General features: G+C 30.3%; 4 protein-coding genes across 4 annotated transcripts; 2 read left to right on the top strand and 2 right to left on the bottom strand.

Annotated features, from left to right (window-relative positions):
- Positions 1 to 3,840: 3,840 nt before the first annotated feature.
- Positions 3,841 to 5,561, top strand: LOC124911201 (berberine bridge enzyme-like 21). The gene has a single exon (XM_047451651.1). The coding sequence runs from the start codon at positions 3,846 to 3,848 to the stop codon at positions 5,460 to 5,462; it is 1,617 nt and encodes a 538-aa protein (XP_047307607.1). The 5' UTR covers positions 3,841 to 3,845; the 3' UTR covers positions 5,463 to 5,561.
- Positions 5,562 to 9,739: 4,178 nt separating this feature from the next.
- On the top strand, positions 9,740 to 11,769 carry LOC124911199 (pentatricopeptide repeat-containing protein At3g14730). The gene has a single exon (XM_047451650.1). The coding sequence runs from the start codon at positions 9,788 to 9,790 to the stop codon at positions 11,675 to 11,677; it is 1,890 nt and encodes a 629-aa protein (XP_047307606.1). The 5' UTR covers positions 9,740 to 9,787; the 3' UTR covers positions 11,678 to 11,769.
- Positions 11,770 to 15,209: 3,440 nt separating this feature from the next.
- Positions 15,210 to 17,585, bottom strand: LOC124912277 (protein POLLENLESS 3). The gene is made up of 3 exons (XM_047452869.1): positions 16,773 to 17,585; positions 16,330 to 16,691; positions 15,210 to 16,244 (listed from the first exon to the last, which is right to left on the bottom strand). Exons 1-3 carry the CDS (start codon positions 16,980 to 16,982, stop codon positions 15,335 to 15,337), a joined length of 1,482 nt encoding a protein of 493 aa, XP_047308825.1. The 5' UTR covers positions 16,983 to 17,585; the 3' UTR covers positions 15,210 to 15,334.
- Positions 17,586 to 17,707: 122 nt separating this feature from the next.
- LOC124912278 (probable 3-hydroxyisobutyrate dehydrogenase, mitochondrial) lies at positions 17,708 to 20,267 on the bottom strand. Its single transcript, XM_047452870.1, has 10 exons — positions 20,112 to 20,267; positions 19,797 to 19,885; positions 19,598 to 19,712; positions 19,364 to 19,514; positions 19,211 to 19,293; positions 18,822 to 18,917; positions 18,523 to 18,665; positions 18,302 to 18,386; positions 18,140 to 18,219; positions 17,708 to 17,896 (listed from the first exon to the last, which is right to left on the bottom strand). Exons 1-10 carry the CDS (start codon positions 20,259 to 20,261, stop codon positions 17,809 to 17,811), a joined length of 1,080 nt encoding a protein of 359 aa, XP_047308826.1. The 5' UTR covers positions 20,262 to 20,267; the 3' UTR covers positions 17,708 to 17,808.
- Between the last annotated feature and the right edge of the window lie 811 nt (positions 20,268 to 21,078).

Genomic DNA, 21,078 nt, shown 5'->3' with positions numbered 1-21,078 from the left:
TATAGAGATTTAAAATTTGACTCAATTAAGTAACTTTTAATAAATAATTCAGTATTTCTGAGGTCTTGAGTTTGAACCCGTAAGATGATAAGTTACGTTTGCCTAGTTAATTGGCTGAGTATATTAAGTTTTATGTGTTTAACTCAACCCGAATTAATTGAATGAGAGAAAAAAACGTTATAAAATAATAATAATAAATTATTCCACTAATTATTTAAATAATAGAAAAGGCTATGGTTTTGTGCTTAGTCAAGTAGAAAAGACAATAATAGATAATAAAGAATCTTAAAGCGTTTACACCTATAACCTTGACAATAATTTTTAAAACACGTTAATTTGAAAAAGTAGTTTTTAAGGGACCGGTCAATAACAGACTGAACCGACAAAAAACCGCGGTCGGGCACTGGATGAAAACCTTCCACGTCTCTCTCTCTCTATCTTTATCTCTGTATAGTCCATATATACATCTTTAATTTATGTATGCAATTTGAATTGTTTATAAAACAAAATAAAATTTAAATCAATATTTGGAAGAAACTATAATTATTTATTGTATAAGTTTTATAAACAAAATGCTCTAAGTTCCATGAATGAGAGGCCAAGAATGAGAGGCCAACGATAAACAATAACTCCTCCGGAACACTGCTTACAACTTTTATTGTACTGTTGGAATCCCATTCTAACTAAGGATCCTTGTGGTTCCGAAGGATCAGTTACAGAAGAACCAGACATGGAGAAACGAGAGCTTTCTTCCCTTTTCCGTTTAACTCTTCAGTCTTAAGAATGCTGGTTTTAACCAATTCACAACAAGCAATTTGGTTAATATTGAAACTTTCTTTTGTTATAATTATTTTAAAAAAAATAAGTTAATTAAATATTATTTTATTTTTTTAATTATAATATTACTCAATTAATGAACTAAAATACTAAAAAAATATTTTATTTTATTACATATATTATACTACCTTTTTAAATATTTTTATTAAAAAAAATAACTTTAAAAAATCTATAAAAGCAAGATTATTGAAATAATTCAAAGATTATTGAAATAACTTTTTACCAAACTAATCCTTGCAATTTCTTTAATTGTTTTTGAAAATTTTATCAGTATTTTATATATAAAAAAATTAAAATATCTTTATTACATTAATGTCATTCTAACCATTAAATTACCCAAAATACACTTACTTTATTTTTATTAAATTTATATTTTAAATAGAAAATATAGTTTAATATTTAAAACCTATTAAAACATGTTTTAAAAAATATTGGTTATTTGTAAATAAAAGAAAAAAAAAACATATATTTAGGTTTGTAATTAGATAAATTACTAAACTTGTTATATTCTTTTTTTACTAAAAAAAAAAAATTTCTTAAAGCAATGCTGGAAGAAAAAAAAAAGGTTATATTATGTAATATCATTTTAATTACTGTAATATTTTTATATTTTGATCAATAAATGTTTTACAAAAAAAAAATATATTTTTTTTTGACCAATTTATGAGTCACGATCACATGATCTCCACTCATCTCCATTATTGGAAACTGTCAAAAACAAAATTATGATTTCAACAATATATCAATACAATTTCCTATGTCCTAATTTTAACAGTTTTATATTGAAAACATAATTATTTTTAAAATGTCTCTTTTAAGTTCAAATTTAGGTTGGTTAATTTCTTAAATAAAAATGAATATGTTAAAAATATATTACTAAGATATTATTGAAATATTATTAAGAACACTTAATAATATTAATGTAACAATCTCTCTCTTATATCTTAACAAAATAAAAAATGACAACTAATTAAACATCAAAGATTACATATTTTGAAAACTAATTACACATAAATACATAATTTATAAGTAAATCAATTTACTTTTCTTCTTTTGTTATGAAATATATTGTTTCATGTTTACTTTTTATTGATCCATTTAAATTTGATATAATAATATATATATATATATATATATATATAAAATATGATGCTTAATTTTCAGAGTGTCTGAATTGCCAGGTCGAGAGATGTAATTAATTTGGATATATATGTGAGAGTAAATGGATATTTGGGTCGGATTATGGGTTAACCCGCCCATAAACTTAAAACGGTTAAAAATAAAATTAAAAATGCTATAGGTATGTTTCAAACTTGCAACATAACAAAAACAAGTACAACCCTGTAAGATTTTAACTAACTAGGTTAATAAGACTTCATATTTTAAAAATCAACATTAAATTTGATGAACGCGAGACTTTTTAATAATATAAGTTCAATTTTTTAACTAACTAATTTATATATATATATAAAGATACTTAATTTTCAAAATGTCGGATTGTCAAATCAACTGTGATTAATTTGGATATGTATGGGAGAGTAAATGGATACTTGTGTCAAATTATGGGTTGACCCGCCCATAAACTTAAAACGGTTAAAAATAAAATTAAAAATATTATAAATATGTTTTGAACTTTCAATATAACAAAATAAGTATAACCTTTTAATAGGTTAATAAGACATTATATTTTAAATTCAACAGTAAATTTAATGAACAGTGAAACGTTTTAACAATATAAGTTTAAATTTTTAACTAACTAATCTATATATATTAGACTAAGCATAACATTTTAACCAACTAGGCTAATATTTTAAAAAATTTAAAGTGTTCGGATTATCAGTCGAAAACTGTGATTTATTTAAATATATATATATGAGAGTAAATTAAAAATGTTATCACATTTTAAGCGTAATTTTTTTTCTCAAATTTTAAATTATTACTCACGCAACTGCGGTTATTTATTTATTTAGTATGTTATTATTCATGTGCCTATATCAACACGCAATGCAGTGATTACATGCATAATTGAGGTCTTTAATTACTATCAAATTATTGAAATTCCATTTTCATATGTTCCCACATGCATGTTGACTAAACTAACAAGATTATCTTTTCTAAAATATTATTTTTATTTTTTTTTTAAATAAAAAATATATATATATTAAAAATGATACAAATAATTTTATTTATTAAATTATATTTTATAGTTATATCCTTCATTAATAATTTAAAATTTGAATTAGTATTTCAAGTCACAATTTTTTATAGTTTAAAGGAGATGAGTTATGTAAAAAATTAAATATCATATATTCTTTCTCACTATAAACTATTTAAATTAATATTATAATGTAACTTTCTAAATAAAAAATAAAATAATCAAACATTATTTCTTAATTCTCTAATTAAACCTAATTTGATGAAACCAAGTTTTTTAAATATATTATTTATTAAATAATATTACTAAAAGTTAATCTTTTTTAACTTTATTTTTCTATTCCATTAAGAAAATAAAATAAAATATTTAGAGAATCTCAAACTTTGAATGGAGATTAGTAACTTTTCTTTATAGAGTAATATTGGTAGAAAATAATTTCTTACATGTCAATGCATAAATGGAATAAAAAAAATTCTTAAAAAATTCTTTAACTATCATTTCTCTTTTTTATATTATAAAAAATAAATAAATCAAATTCAGCACACCAACCCAAAGTAAATCTCAAATTAGATTTTATTTTTACATTTCATTTCATTTTAATTATAGAAAAAAACTTTATATATTCAAAATGTTATTTGGATTTAATCCATTGGGTCTTGTTTGGTTCATTCATTATGGTCAGAAGATTGATGCTATTTGGTCAATATTAAACTTCCATTTGATCCATTTGGATATGAATAGTGACAAAGACATCCACATGGTACAAACTTTTTTTTTTTTTTCTTAAAAAAAAAAAAAAAAACTTATATAAATAGAGACCAGTTAATTCTAAAATACAAACAAAACAAACAAAATGTCTGTTCTTTCTTTATTACTCTTCTCTCTCTTCCTCTCTCCCTTCCTTTCTTCTCCGGCGACTGTCTCCGGCGCCAGCTCCGACTATGAAACATTCATAAACTGTCTCTCCGGCAGTGTAAAAAACGCCGGTTCAATCGTATACATCCCACAAAACCCATCATATTCGACCGTCCTTCAATCCTACATAAGAAACCTCCGTTTCAATACCTCAACAACCTCAAAACCCTCCATCATCGTCACTCCAAAAACAGAATCCCATGTCTCCGCCGCCATCCTCTGTTCCAAAAAAACCAAACTCATCGTTAAAATCAGAAGCGGCGGCCACGATTACGACGGCCTTTCATACATCTCCAATTCCCCTTTCCTAATCCTCGACATGTTCAATCTCCGATCAGTTTCCGTCAATCCGAAAACTCAGACCGCTTGGGTTCAAGCCGGGGCTACACTCGGTGAAGTATATTACAGAATCGCTGCTGTAAGTAACACTCTGGGTTTTCCGGCGGGTGTTTGTCCGACTGTCGGAGTTGGTGGACATATTAGCGGAGGTGGGTATGGTACCATGTTGAGGAAATACGGTTTAGCTGTTGATAACTTACTCGATGCTAGAATCGTTGATGTTAATGGCCGGATTCTTGATCGGAAAGCCATGGGTGAAGATCTGTTCTGGGCAATCAGCGGCGGCGGCGGCGCAAGTTTTGGTGTGGTTTTAGCTTATCAAATTAAACTAGTCCCAGTACCAAAAACCGTCACGGTTTTCAGAGTCATGGACACGATTGAACAAAACGCAACCGATTTGGTTTACAAATTTCAAACAATGGCTCCAACTACAGACAATGATTTGTTCATCAGAATGCTTCTTCAACCCGTTAGTTCAAAGATTAAGAAAGGTACAAAAACAGTCAGGGCATCATTCATTGCAATGTTCCTCGGAGATTCAAACAGATTGTTAACAATCATGAACAAAGATTTCCCTGAATTGGGTGTTAAGAAATCCGATTGTTTCGAAATGAACTGGATCAGATCTATAATGTACTGGGCAAACTTCGACAACACAACATCAATCGACAAATTACTCAGCCGGAAATACGATTCAAATTACCTTAAACGTAAATCAGATTACATTCAAACCCCTATTCCAAAATCAAGTCTTGAATTAATCTGGAAAAAGATGATTGAATTAAACAAACCCGGATTTGTATTCAACCCATACGGCGGTCGTATGAACGAGATCTCTTCATCGGCGAAACCATTTCCTCACCGTGCCGGAAACTTGTTCAAAATTCAGTATTCAGTGAACTGGGACGACAGCGCAATCGAATCGGAGACCCAACATTTGAACGAGGTTAGAAGTTTGTACAGTTTCATGGAGCCGTATGTTTCGAAGAATCCAAGAGGGGCGTTTTTGAATTATAGGGATGTGGATATTGGAGTGAATACGTTTGGGAAGAACAGTTACGATGAAGGAAAGGTTTATGGTGAGAAATATTTTATGGGTAATTTTGATCGGCTGGTGAAGGTGAAGACGGCGGTGGATTCCGGTAACTTTTTCAGGAATGAACAGAGTATTCCGGTGATCGCCGGCGGCGGGAATGGAAAAAAAAAGTTGAGATAGAGAGAGAAGTTTTATTTTTTACTATGATATTATTATTCTTATTATTGCCAGTAATTTAGTAATTTTCGATTTAATAAATATTTACTATTACTGTGTGACTATCATATTATTGATTATTTGAATTATTGACTTTTATAATGTATGTGTCATAGTCACGGGCGGCATCCCCCTACAATTACATGCCTTTATTTTGTCACATGATAAAGTTGATTTAAAATCAATTAAATAAAACTAATTTATTTTGTATATAATTTTTTTTTAAAAATTATATAAAATGTTATTAATTTTTTAATTTTTATTTATAAATAATACTTGTTTAAAATTTGAACTCATTTAATACAAAATGCATGAAAACTGATTAACTATTTTATGGGTATTGGATTATATAGGGACTTATTAAGTTTGAATTATATTTTATTACTAAATTTATTAATTAAAATATTAAATAATATTTTTATTTTAAATTATTAAATTTTATTTTATTATTAAATATTAATAAACTTTAATATTTTTATCAAAAAAATTCTCTAACTTCTTAAAATTATTATCCATTATTAAAAAAAATTTACGTTAAGTTATAATTTCAGTTAGAAAAATCAGTGTCTTAAATTCTTGAGTTAAAAACAAATGATTAAATAATGTATACTAAATCTAAATAATATAATAAACTAAATATATCTTTAAATAAAATATAAAATAGTCATATATTTATTTTAATAGTATTATTTTAATGTTTTGAGTTTTTTACATTTATTTGTTTATTTTTCTTTCATATTATATTATTTTATACTTGAATTATTTTTAAAAATAATATATTATTATATTATCATGTTATTTGTCATTAAGGACTTGTATTATGTGTCACGGTGACACCCTTCTTAAATAAGCGTTAGATAGTGTATTCTTAACTATATAGATTTTTTAACATGTTATTTATTATCACAATTAAAATTTAAAATTAACTAAGTAAAAGGAAAATTATATCTTTATTCATTTATCTAGTATTAAAGGGTTATTAACTGTTACTTATCTAGTAAAAAAATGTGTGAAACTTTCTTTTTATAACATGATTATTTGTCGACCCAAAAAGAAAATAGTATCTCATTATTTTGTATTATAAGAACTTAAGAAGCCGTATGAGATGAGGAAAACTTTATAGTTATAAATGAATTAAATTGTTGAGATTAAAAGTAAAATTAATTTTATTTATATTTAAGTACAAAATATTTTATAACACTTTTTGGTAAAAAAAAAATATATTTCCTTTTCAATTTTGTTCATATCAAATAGAATTCATGTTTATTTATCTCATTTTCTTCTCAATATATTTTTAACTTGAGTTAAAAAGTGACATTCTTTTTACTAAATTTGCGTCCATCATTTTATTACTAGTTAGTGATTTTAGTATGTTCTTTTTATTCATCTTGTAAGGTGCCTAGTTTGGGGTGTTAAATGTTGAGTTAGTCGTATTTTCTCAACCAATTTTTTAGTTTAAACTTTAACGTCAATTTTTTAAAATCTTGTACCTTCGTTTGAATTCAGAATAGTTGGTTTGAACCGTTTAAATTTTCACGCATTCTTTATCCTCTAATGGCATGGTGGCGACCCAATCGTTTAAGGGTCACTACGGTAAATTGCTTAGTGAAATTAATAATTATGTAATATCTAATGTAACTTTTCAATTCAAATGACTCAAGTTTTAAGAGTTTGCTGATAACTTAGTTGGATCATTTCAAGTCTAATTATTGAATGACATTAATAATAAATTTTAACATGCATTCTATTTGATTCATTTGTATTTACTTAGTTTTGTTATATTGTAGATATTAATGTATGTTTATGCATATATGAATGGTTTTTTTAAATTATATGCCTTTGCTAAGCATTAATTTATTAATATAGGTGATGTTGATATATATACAATATAAAATATTAATAATTAAAAACAGTTTGAAACTTTCAAACCGGCTAGCAGTTTGGTCCATTTGGGTTTGTGTGTACTGGAAATACAGCTTTATTTTTTAATTATTTTTTATTAAAATTTGTTAAAATTGACTTAGGCAAATAAAGCATTGTTTGATGAAAGAGTTTTTGGGATAAAACTTAGTTTTTATCGCAAAAGTCAAACATTTTATCAACCATCTAATCATATAATTTTATCATTTAAATATTAAAACTACCCTATAATTTTATCATCTCTTTAAACCATCATATTCTCATATACACTATATCCTTTAAAGTCAAAGGACAATTAGTCTTCAAATTTTAAAAACCAATTTTTTTCTACTTTTTTTTTTAATAAAACTCAGATAAAATCCAAAAATACTCTTTCCTCAAAAACAAGGCATAAGACAACAACTCAATAATACCTTTCAAATTGATTATCAAAAACTCATAAAATCAAAGTAAATGATGAAGAATGTGGTACATTTCTTCAAATGGACAATTTCTTAAATGTTGACTTTACATTTTCCGTAATTCAATGCTCAATCAAGAAAATTCTTTAACCAATCATTTCTTTTATTCCTTAAACCAGTTTTTTATTTTATTTTTGAATAAATTAACAACACCCCCACACAATAATGAGTCATAGTTCCACTTTAATTTAAAATTTTAATAAATATTTAATATTTTTTTTTATTTTTTTTTTGTCTCTTTGACCAGTTGTAATTTAATATTTTATTTCTAATAATGATTGTTTACAGTGGATTTTTTCTTAGCATTGACAATTTAGTTTTGACAGAGTATTTTGCTTTAGTTTATATTAGTGTTAATTAGATATTTATGCGGAGTAATGTTTTCTAAAATAATTTAATCTTATTACATTGATATCATCACCAAATTAGCCTCTAACAGGGTGATGAATTTGAGTCTTCAACCATAATATTTTAAAAATTAATATTATATTACGACCGTTTAAATGTAAAATAAATTATACAATAAGAGATTAATTATTAAATTTGATTATTCACTACCAATTAAGAAAATTATAATTGAGAGTTTACTTAAAGTTATTATATAATTAGTTAAAATAAAATTTTTACTTAAAATAGTTAGATATTTATAAATTTGTAAAATACAAAAATTATAAAAGTTTGCTTAAAATCTATAAATATTTAGTTAAAATAGAGACTTTGTTGAAAATAATTATATATTTATAAATTTGTAAAATTAAGAATTTATTTGAAATTGTAAAACTTTATTCTAAAATAATATTAATTATATATTATTATTATATAATTTTATTTAAAAAACAATAATAAATAGATGACATTGGGCTGAATAACTAATATATGTGTTTTTAATATTTAAATATATATTTAAATTATTTCGTATCATCTAAATAAATTGTTGGAGGAATTCGAAAACTTCTTATAAATGATCTTACCTATGTTTTGATTGACCGTTAGATTGACGACAAATTTCTTTTATCGATAGATCGATGACAAATTTCTCCGATTGATAGATCGACGACAAATTTCCCTGATCGATAGATCGACGACAAATTTATCTGACCTACTCTTTTGATTTAAAAATTAGTTATATTTATCGTGCGTCTCTTCAAATGTCTCCATATCGGTTTCCTTAGGGAGTGGTGCGGAAATAAAAAAAATTTATAAAAACCTTAGTGTATGGTTAAGAATCTATAAATGGAGAAGTCTTAATATCTAACCAATTAAAAAATAAAGATTTCATCCTACTTGTAGATGCAACATTTATTTAAAAAGTGAATAATACATTGATCATATATTTCTTTATTGTGACATTATCAAGAAGAGTATGTAAACGATTCTACGTCCATCATTCATTTTCAATGATATACACCAACAAATGTCACCAACTTCTTCAAATAGATTGAATAAAGTCCTAACAATATCACATATGACTCATGTGACGGACAATATGAAAAATAAAAATAAAAGAGGTTTTAAGTTTTGAACACCATCGTCTCAAAAAATTCATATTACATGCATACACTTCAATCTGAAAAAGTAGGACTTGTCAACCATGGTCCAGTAATTTTTGATTTTTTTTACAATTAAAATTCTTTCAGTCATTTATTTATTATTATTTTTTCTTCACATAAATTGGGCTATTTTAATAAAGTTGATATTATTTTTTTTAAATTACTTTATATAATTAAAAATGAAAATTATAAAATTTCGACTTAGATGGACCAAAAGTTATAATGGACCGTTTGGATAGTATTGGGCTGAATATTTTGGATCAGAAAACTGAATTAAAGATTTTATCTTCTGCAACTTTGCTTCAAAGAACCAAGAGAAGGCAAAAGGAAGAAGATCGCTTGATTCATCCTCTTTTACATGAATAAAGCAACAATCTTTAAAGGATTCATCAAACTTCGTCCTCAATTTCATACAATTCTCAACTTCTCATCTTCCTCCGCCACTAATCAATGGATCCCCACTATCACATCCTCCTGCATCACTTCCTTACAACTATCCGCCCAAGAAAGGAACCTCACGAAAGGCAAAGAACTTCATTCATACATTCTAAGAAACGGATTCACCAACTCCCCTCTATTCACCACCAGCTTAATCAACATGTATTCCAAGTGTAATCAAATTCGCGAATCCTTATTTGTTTTCGATACTTCCATTCATTGCCGAAATGTGTTTGTTTATAACGCAATCATATCTGGGTTAGTCAGTAATGGATTACCCAGAAATGCAATTGAGATCTATAATGGTATGCAGCAGCTTGATTGTATTATGCCAGATAAGTTCACTTTTCCTTGTGTAATCAAAGCTTTCTCTGAAGTTAATCAGGTTATAGATGTTATGAAGATTCATGGGTTAGTTTTTAAGTTTGGATTGGAGTTTGATGTTTACATTGGAAGTGCTTTATCCCATTGTTATTTGAAAATTGGATTGATAAATTCTGCAGACAAGGTGTTTGTAGAAATGCCTACAAGAGATGTTGTATTATGGAATGCTATGATTAATGGTTATGCACAGATTGGGCAACATGACAGGGCTCTTCAAGTTTTTGGTTTGATGGTTGAACAAGGGTTTGTTCCTAGCCGGTTTACGGTTACCGGAATCCTTTCGGCTTTTGCATCGAATGGAGATCTTAAAAGTGGAATGGCAATCCATGGATTTGTTATCAAGATGAATTATGATTCCGGTGTAGCAGTTTCGAATGCTTTAATCGATATTTACGGGAAATGTAAACGTTTAGAGGATGCGAAAACCGTGTTTAATGTTATACACGAGAAAGATGTTTTCTCATGGAATTCGATAATATGTGTTCACGAACAATGTGGTGATCATGACGAAACTTTGAGACATTTTTATGCGATGTTACGAGCCGGAGTTAAGCCTGATTTGGTTACGATCACGACTGTCCTCCCGGCGTGTGCCCGTTTGGCGGCGATTAACCGGGGTAAGGAAATTCACGCGTATACGATAGTTAATGGATTGGAAAACGATTTTTGCGATATGAACGCGAAGAATGCGATTATTGATATGTATGCCAAGTGCGGGAGCATGCGGGATGCGCGTCTCGTTTTCGACCAAACGAGTCGCAAGGATTTGGCGTCGTGGAATATTATGATTATGGGATATGGTATCCATGGTCTAGGGGAAGAAGCGATAAGGATGTTTCATGCCATGCGGGAGACGCGGTTGGATCCCGACGAGATCACTTTCGTCGGGATTCTCTCAGCGTGTAGTCACGCCGGTTTGTTGAGTCAGGGTCGGGAATTTTTTGCGAATATGCAAACGAAATTCGGGATTACTCCAACCGTGGAGCATTACACTTGTATGGTTGATTTGCTCGGAAGAGCAGGGGAATTGAATGAGGCTTACGAGTTGATATCGAAAATTCGAGTAGAAATCAATCCGATCGTGTGGAGAGCCTTCTTAGCGGCGTGTCGTCTTCACGGAAATACGGATCTTGCCGAAATTGCCACCAAACGAATATGTGAGCTCGACCCGTACCATTGCGGTAGCTATGTATTAATGTCTAATATTTACGGAGCAATTGGTCGATATGACGAGGTTTCCCATGTTAGACATTCGATGAGGGGTAAAAACGTGAGGAAAACTCTCGGGTGTAGTTGGATCGAACTCGGTAATGGGGTTCGTGTTTTTAGCACGGGAGATCGAACGCACCCCGAAGATTCTCTTATTTACGCGTTGCTGAATTCATTAACCACCTGGATCGCAGGTAGTTATTTAGTTTTAGTATGATAACTAGATTCAAAAGTGAAATTATTTTTCTAACATTCATTTTAAAATTTATGCATGACAACAAGAATGAAGAAAAAACAAAACAATCTTTTTGTGTTTCTTTCTCGAGAAAACATAAGTATTTCGTACAAAAACATGTACATCATATAACATGAAAAGATTCTATTGGAAATATAGAGGAAATCTAAGTTTGTTCAAAGTTTACATTTGATCAAAGATAGCCAACCAAAATTTCAAAAAACTTGGATGACATTCTAACCAATTTCCAAACCAAGCAACAGAGCAACGTAAAGACAATAGCCCATAACCGACCACCTTCTAATCCGACGAGAATAATGGGTATCAGACACACAAAACTGGTTTTATTAGTCGTCCACATTGTTGTCTCTTTCTCGCAAAAAACAACCTTTTCTTTCTTTGGACTCTCCACCATTTCGATGATTTCGTCGTCAGAGGTATCAGTGGAGGAATCTGAAACATCTTCATTGTTAAACAATACTATTTCATTATCATCATCATCTGAAATGCTCGAAGATGAGGATGATTCATGTTCATACAAGCTGTCCATGACTTGAGAAGAATTGGCTTCCTTTTCGATTCTGTCGTAAATTGTGTCGTAAGCTGACACGTTTTTCTTCCTTAGGAATGCCGGTTTCTTCTTCGAGATCTTCTTAAGTTTATTTGGCATTATCTTCTTAAATCCTCGAGATAAATACAATTTCGCCTTTATCTCCTTCTTAAGATTCTTCTTAGATTTCTCCTTTTCATCTGCAGATTCTTCTTCATCTTCTTCATTAGAATCAACTTCTTGCTTCCTCTTGGATATCCACAATTTCTTGATCCTTGATTTTATCTTTCGGCTGCGATTCTTAGGATTCTTGTTGATATACCTCGGTGTCTCTTCTGCACTTTCTTCCTCCACAATCATTCCAGATATCCATTCCATATGTAGACTCCTACAATGACTCAAAAATGGCACAATACTATAATTTGGAAATCTCGAATTCGCTTCTACTTCTTCTTCTTCTTGGTCGTCTTCTTCTTCTTCCTCTTCATCGGTTTGATTCTCTACAATAGATGGTTCTTCTTCAATTAAACACGTCTGCAACATCTCATTCTCGGGTCGTGAATTGCACACAACCTGTTCAAGGAAATGCCTGAAGGATTGACATTGTTTCATCAATCTACACACAAATTTCCCAATGATCTCCAATACAAGCAACAAGAATGCAGAAACAGTAATGCCAATCGCGAATTGTTTCTTCCCCAACGCCAACACAATCAAGAACAAAACTTTCATTAACCCAACAAATACCTTCTTTGCAACCACAGATTTTCCAATCTTATCATCATCTCCAACGATAACAGGATCATCCAATGATTCAATCTCATTAACATGCGGAGAATGAGAATAAGAACGAGAAAATGAAGGGTTTCGAGAAATAGTAGCAGAAGGAGCAAGAGTTTTTGAGAAAAAAGAACCACGATAAATGATGCCATTGGATGGAGGAGAGGCAGGATCAAGGAATGAATCGCAGATTGATGAATCGCCGGCGAGTGATTCTGTATCGTGTTTATTATGATTCTTCTTGGTTTTGGTGGATCTCTTGAGACCATCGCGATTCTTGACGAAGAGATCTACGATGGATGTCGGGAAACCAGTCTCGACGAGAGAAGCACCTTGTTTGGCCGAATTGAGATGATCGGCGACAAGGCGAGAAATTCCTGCCTTCTTCCATGGAAGAGGCATGATTATTGAGAGAAGATCAAATCAATGAAGAAGAGAAGAAGAAAATTATAATTTTGATATCAAAGATTTCACCATCTTCTTCTTCAATTTCTTGCATATATATATATAAGAGATTTGGACAGAGAAACTATTTCCGTAAATTCCTCCATGGACGGTTGTTCAAATCTAATATCTATCTATAATTTTCTTTTCATTTCTTTTTAGAAAAACTAAATATTACAATTTTTGTTTTTTTATAAAGTTAGGTTAAGCAAGTTTGACAGATCATCGCGGGTTATACATCTAACTCGCAAACACATCTAACAAATTAATTAGGCGAGCGGAATTTGAGTGTAGGACTGTGAACGAGCTCAAGCGATGCTCGACTCGATTATGGATGCTCGACTCGATTATGTATTTATTAGCTCGAGTCGATAAAGTATTTATTGATACGTGTCAATTAAATATTTATAATTTTAAACAAGCATGACATAATAATGTCACGAATTTGATTTCATCTTAATTTTAGTTTATGGGCCATGGAGGCGTGGTGTTTAGGGATGACAATGGGGCGGGTAATGCATTTACTATCCTCGCCCCGTTTTTATTTCGGAGATTTTTTTAACATCATTTCTGCCTCGTTCGATTTCGGGGAATCCCTGTGGGGCACCGTTAATAAAATATTTTTTTAAAAATAAAAAAAGTTATATAAACGAATTTTTTAATATAATATATATTATAATGTATTAAAATTTTATATTACTGTAAAGAAATAAACTTAATACTCTTACAAAATATAATGAAAAAATAAATCTATTGTGATTTAATATATATTTAATTATGTTTATAGTGTTCGGTACAGAATCGGGGTAAAATCGTGGCGGGAGACTCAAATACCATTTCGATTTATTTCGTTCAATTTCGAAAAAAAACATTTCAAACCGGATAATTCGGTTTATTTTTGCGAGACGGTTTTAAATTGTAACGGTGTCACGCAGCTATGCCATCTCCTAAAAAAAATAATTTTTTTTTGTTTAAACTAAAAAAGGATGCCACTTGTCATGATACGTGTTAGTAGATGGGTTGTTCAAAGTGTCCTATGTACATATGAAACACGTGGACGAATCTTTTTACTTTACTGTTTCTTTTTCTTTTCTTATAAAATAAAGTTTAATATTATCTTTCACATATTTTTGTATTGTTTTAATATTTTTATCAAAAGTAATTATGAATAGAAGTAGTTGAATTTATTCGAATTGAACACTTAAATGTATAATTAAATAGTCGGTTTTGGTTTATCAATCTATGGAATAAGATTGATTTTTGTTAATAAAAATAATAAATCTAAATTTTGATTAAAAAAAGATGAATAGTAGCAAGAATAATATATTAAGTTGCATATAAATATGTTTAGTGCAAATATTTTCTATTTATCTGAAAATAAAAGTGTTCTTCTATCATTATTATTATTTATATGAAAAAATAAAAGTATTCTTCTATCATTATTATTATTATTATTATTATTATACCAAGCATTATAGAAGAACAATAAATAAGAGTATGGGTATTGCTAGAATGAATATTTTTTTAATATAAGTCGATTTGAATGGAGAACAACCCCACTAATGGCTCGAATTGGGTGGGGTTTCCAATTGGCAGTCACACACAACACGCAATCTAATCAATCTCGAGAAAACTCTTTTTGAGCTATGTCATTTACAACCTGTCGTATTTCGGATGCTTGAAACCCCGCTGAAATCCTTTATTTTCTTAGACAAAACTCTTTAACATAAAAAAAGTATTACAAAACGAAGCTTGTTCGGTATTATTACTATTATGATTCATTATGCTAAAAAAGCAGCAACAACAATATGGAAAGAATCAAGAAAGAATTAATGTTGTAATAGCATATACATGTTTGTTATGTTCTATGAAGGAGTTATATCCCTGAAAACAGGAAGCCTATTTCTTCTCATACCAGATGGAGAACAGAAACCTGCTTCTGCTGCTAATGATGATGATGGATGTTCATACCACATTTCATCTGTTTCCAGCTGATGCTGCTTATCGAAGAACAATCCTTGTCGATGATTGTCATTTCGCGGTTGTGTATTATAAATCTCCAAAGACTTCACCTTTCTCGACAAATCATTCATTGTTATTGGACTCATGATATTATCCACCATATTCTCGTCATTTTCAAATTCCTCCTCTTCTTCTTCTTCAATCATGTCTGCCCAAGTCTTTTTTGTTGTTTCGTGAGAGGAAGATGAAACTTCAGATAAAGGTGGCCCTGAAGAAGTCCTTTCCAGAATCTGCTGCTGCTGCTGCTGCTGCTGCTGGCTGCTGTTATTATTGTTATTAATAATTTGCTCCGGTTTGTATTGATTTAAATCGAATGACAGTTTACGGTTACAGCTAGCGCCACCATATCGGAATTTCTGATGATCTTCTTCATTGTCACCCGGCTGCTGCTGTGGCAGAAGAAATGCTGTTCTTGGCTGTGTTTGTAATAGTAGAGCTGGAGAGTTATTAAGAGTTGGAGGTAAACATTTTCTTTCGCCACTCAATTCTTCCAACGTTTCCATTGCACGCTCCAATGATTTCGCATACGATTCGTCGATTTGTCCATGTGGGAGGCGCGAAGAAGAAGCCTCTGCCTGAATCCTCTTCAGAAGAAACTTAGCTTCTGTTATCCGGTTCATGTTCATCAGACATATCGCTAGATTACATTGCTTGTTCTTGTCTGGCTCAAGCGATAACGCTTTTCTGTAAAGCTCTTCTGCTGATTTGAAATTTCCTTGCTGCATATAAGCCCAAGCCAAGTTTCCCAATATCCTATATAATATATTTACACAATTGAACAAGTAAATATATCATTCCAAACAAGAACCACCAAATTGTAAGTAAGTTTTGGGGTTACCTTGAGTATTCTTGTTCAACAGTTATATGAACTTTCTTTCCTTGTAATCTAGAAAACTTTGGTCTTTTACCCAAGAAACCAGTTCCTTCTTCAAACTTCTTCACCTTGAATTCCAACAATTCAATCTGTTCTTCAACTCTGTCAGAGTTCTTGAACAATTCAAGAAGTAAATTATCAAGAGAATCCTGAGAATCGCGAGGACAAAGATGTCGAAACGATTTAATCGCCTCGACTGCTTCCTCAGTTCGATTCAACTGTTTCATTACAACTGCCATATCTTTAAGTGCACTGTCTATTCTATCTCCAGCATTAATTGACCTCCAAAACAGAGCAATTGCCTTATTCGGATCCTTGTCTATTAACTGAATTCAAAGTTGGGTGTTAATAAGGAAATCTTGATCATTGATCAAGATCAAAAAAAGGAAATAACAAGAAAATCAAACCTGGACATGTTTGGCCCTGACATAAGGAGAATCACCGGAAGGAACCTTATGGATTATATGAAAGATATCGGATTCAACATGAGGTGAAGGGATTTTCTTTTTCTCGGAGAAGAATTTGTATCTAGTTACCGGCGAGTAGCGTCTGTGCATGCCGGTTGGAGGCGGCGTAGAGAAACCCTTCCCCGGAAAGTTATTCTGAGACCTCCACATTGTTGTTCTTTATGCATAATAGAAAGGGTCGGACCCTTTCTAATCAGAAGATCAATTCTTGTTTGTAATTCGAGAAAGCTGAGATAACAACAGTTCAAGAAGATGTTGGGAGAAATAGCCGTTAAAGAGAGTGTATCCGTTGGCGATCGGACGTCTCAGGTGGTCAATTTATAGATGATGATGATGATGAAGATGATAACAGTTTACCCGCCCCTGTTGCTTCATTCTTTTTTTTGAATGTACATAAGGCCTTGTTTGATGTGGGATTATTTAACCCATTTTCAATTACCAATCACATAATAATATTAACCAAAAATACGAAATTACTCATATTTAAATAATAAAACTTTTTCATTCTTTTAGCAAATAATCCAAATAAATAATAATCACTTAGTTATTCAAATAACCCCAAATCAAACAAATCAAATAAGGCTTAAATATTTCTCAAATTTGAAAAAAATGGAACAAAACAGCTTTAAAAAGTCTTCAAGAATTGAGCATAGTTTACTTAGAATGTTAAAAATTTGTTTGTCATCATCATTCTAAGTAAACATACCCTTTAAAATTGAAGAATTAATTGGAATTTAATAATTGTTTATTGGACTTAAGCAAGTTGACTAATTTATTTACAGAAAAGTTCTCATATTCAATTTTTATTATGAAAGTCCTAAGTTGAAGTTATACTAACTTTGTGTTTAGAACAAGAAAAAGCAAAGAAAACCAAATCAAAGGAACCAAGAAATGACATTTTCTTTTATTCATGAAATCAACATATAAGTGCATAACTTATGTGAAATGAAGATAAACAAGCATTTAGAGAAAGACATTAGTACTCATCCTTTCCTGAATAGTAGTGTCGGAATACAGACGAGAAGTCCTCTGCGTCGTGCCCATCGTTACAGAGCTCTTTGTATCTGAAGAACAAAATCCCCGTTATTTTTCTTTTCTGAAAACCAGAGTTTGTTTCCGTTAAATTGAATATCTAAGAGCTAATAATACCCTCGCTTCATAAAATTTAAAATGTCAAAAGTCAAATCTTGACAAGATTTAGTCTGTATTTGTTTCTAGTATCCAATTTGCGAAAATCTTGGGTAAATAATAAAAAACAGAGATTCGCAGATTCTCGAGAGAATATGGGAAGGATGAAAAGAACTTACATCTCTTCTGCTTGAGAAGACAAAGTACATTTGACACCAACTTGCCTAGCTGATGTGGTAGCAAGACTCAAATCTTTAGCCTGTAAACATACAAACACTTCCTCATCAATAAGAATAAAATCAGGTAAAATCAATATTTTTCTATATCTGCATTATTCATACCATTAGCTTAGAAGCAAAGCCGCCATAATAATTCCTGGATGAGGGTACACCTTCCATTACTCCAGGCACTGGATTGTAAGTATCACTGTCACAAACGTCAACTAATATATTTAGGAACAAACATAACATAATGATGTTGTTCTTTGATAGTCGCATTTCGCGATATATCTTATATTATCTGCTTTAATTTTTTTAATTTAACAGTGAGATTGACTCAATACCTGCTCCAGCATCTAGCACTGGAAGAGTTGAATATCTTAGTTAAAGTATTTGCAGAAATACCCAATGACTGTCCAAGTGCAAGAGCTTCTGAGACACCCATCATACTCACTGCCATTGCCAAATTGTTGCATATCTTTGCACCCTACACAAACATATAACGAAATAAGCCTGTTTTGTTTTAAAACCATCAGCTGGAACTGTGCAAAGCTGCCCACTGATGCTATGTTTCACAAGGAAACCAACAAGTCCCCTTCACATGAAAGTGAAAACACAAAATTTAAGTAATAGGAGAACATACTGATCCATTCCCAGCTCCACCACAATAAATCGGGTTTTTACCCATAGCAAGGAACAATGGTTCTGCAGCCAGAAACGCTTCCTTGGAACCACCAACCTAAATAATAATAAACATGATTGAGAATAGAAAGTAGATGAGAACTAATAAATTTTATGTATTTGGCAAAGTCCCTAATTTGCTATTTGAGAGGCTTTTCGGGATTGACTTTTGTTTGCTATTTATTCTCTTTTTGTCTTTGCTTTACCTGGTCTTTTTTTTTCACTTTCTATATATAGAGAACTTTCCTATCCTATGTAATCAGCTATTTAATCAATTTTCAAAAAAAAAAAAAGCATCCTCATTAACCTTTCATTATGTTTAAGAACAGTTTGAAAGAGTATTAATCGTACCATGAAAGTAAGAGTTCCAGACTCAGCAGCCCCAACACCACCAGATACAGGCGCATCCAAAATGAGGGGGGAATCAGTCCAACCTAAAACATAATCAGTTCATCAAAACAAAGCAAGGAATATGTATGTAATTCCCATTTCTCACTTAGGTACCTTTCTTTTCATTCAAACCACATTGAGATACAACCATTGAAATCCTTCTTGATGTTTGTGGATCAATTGTCGATGAATCTATAAACAACCACGGTCTTACAACATTACCATTATTAATCAAACCATTTGCACCAAGATACACATCCAAAACCTAACATAAGAGAAACAAGTTCACAAACGAAAACTTTCAAAAAAAGAAGGAAGCAAACAACGATCAACGAACAACGAACTCACATGCACCGATGAGGGAAGCATAGTGATAACAACATCACTCAACTCTGCTACTTCAAAGGGCGAACTCTTCGCTACAATTCCCTTATCAGTGAATGCCTTCACAGCACCAGGATTACTAAAAGAGAAAAAGCACAAAAAGATATAACTCAGTTTCTATAATCAAATGAATCTGTAATGGAATGGACAACTAAATACTTACATGTCATGGACAATAACATCAAACCCTGCCTTAATTAAATTGTTTGCCATTCGAGATCCCATGTTTCCAAGTCCTAGAAATCCAACTTTCTGCACCACATCAAACATAGATCGAAACCGAACAAATTACTCGATGAAAATAGGTTCTATATATAACAGATAACCGTCATCTTTTCATATCAATATAGAGAAATTTCGGAGTTAATTCAGGACACATAACAGTCTAGCTATATCTGATTAGTGACAGCATACATAGGAGTAATCGAAGTGAATTTGGAAATTTGAGATTGCGATGAAGATATAGTAGCCAACTTACATCGAATTGAGGTTGCTGAGCAGCGGATGAAGAGAAGCGACGGATTGGAGGTGATTTAGAGAGAGAAGAAACGAAGAATCTATGAAGGGAGAGAGAAAGTAGTGATCTAGCTCTGGTAATGGCCATCGTCGTCTTCATCGTCTCTCTCATTTGTCCTCTTTGCTAATACTATAAATACTACTTCTTCTTACTACAAGACAAAAAACGGATGCACAGAAAATCAACTAAACGTCTTTATGAAGAACTCAGCTAATTTTTGTTTTTTTTATCATTTTCAAATAAATTTTATCTATTTTTTAAAATTATTTTAATATCAAATTAAATTATTTATTTTTATTAATTAAAATATTTTATTAAGTAATTTATTTTAAACAAATCTCAAATAAAATCTTATTTTTATTAAAAAAAAAATTAATAATTACTCCAAGAGAAAAGACAAAATGAAGTTGAATTCCTATCTAGATAATTACACCTATCATTTTCTATAATGTTGGTCAAGTTTAAATGTATTAAACCTAGTTTGATATGGATTTTTTTGAAATTATTAATGCAATAAAAGTATAAAATTTTCAAAATTTCAATATATATACCAAATAACAAAAATAATATTTATAAATTAAAATATATCTAAAATACTTATAAATAATTATGTTTTATTTTTCATTTAAAAAATTAAATTCACAGTGCATATAAACTCTTAAACAAAATCAAACCTAATCAATTTTAATAAATTTATCATATTTGAACTTCAACTCTAAAATTATCTATTATTTATCTGTAAATTTAATAAACTTATTTTATTCTCTAATCAATGTCAATTTAATTATAAAGACTTAGCTTTTAACAATTAAATCAAAGTATATAATTAAATGTTAATATTATTGGGCGTACCGAAATTATAGTATACCTTCAATATGATATTTATGTTAATATTATTGGGCGTACCGAAATTATAGTATACCTTCAA

The sequence above is a fragment of the Impatiens glandulifera genome, chromosome 8 (assembly GCF_907164915.1).
Source record: "Impatiens glandulifera chromosome 8, dImpGla2.1, whole genome shotgun sequence".
NCBI lineage: Eukaryota > Viridiplantae > Streptophyta > Magnoliopsida > Ericales > Balsaminaceae > Impatiens > Impatiens glandulifera.
This window is presented reverse-complemented; position numbering and strand designations above follow the sequence as displayed.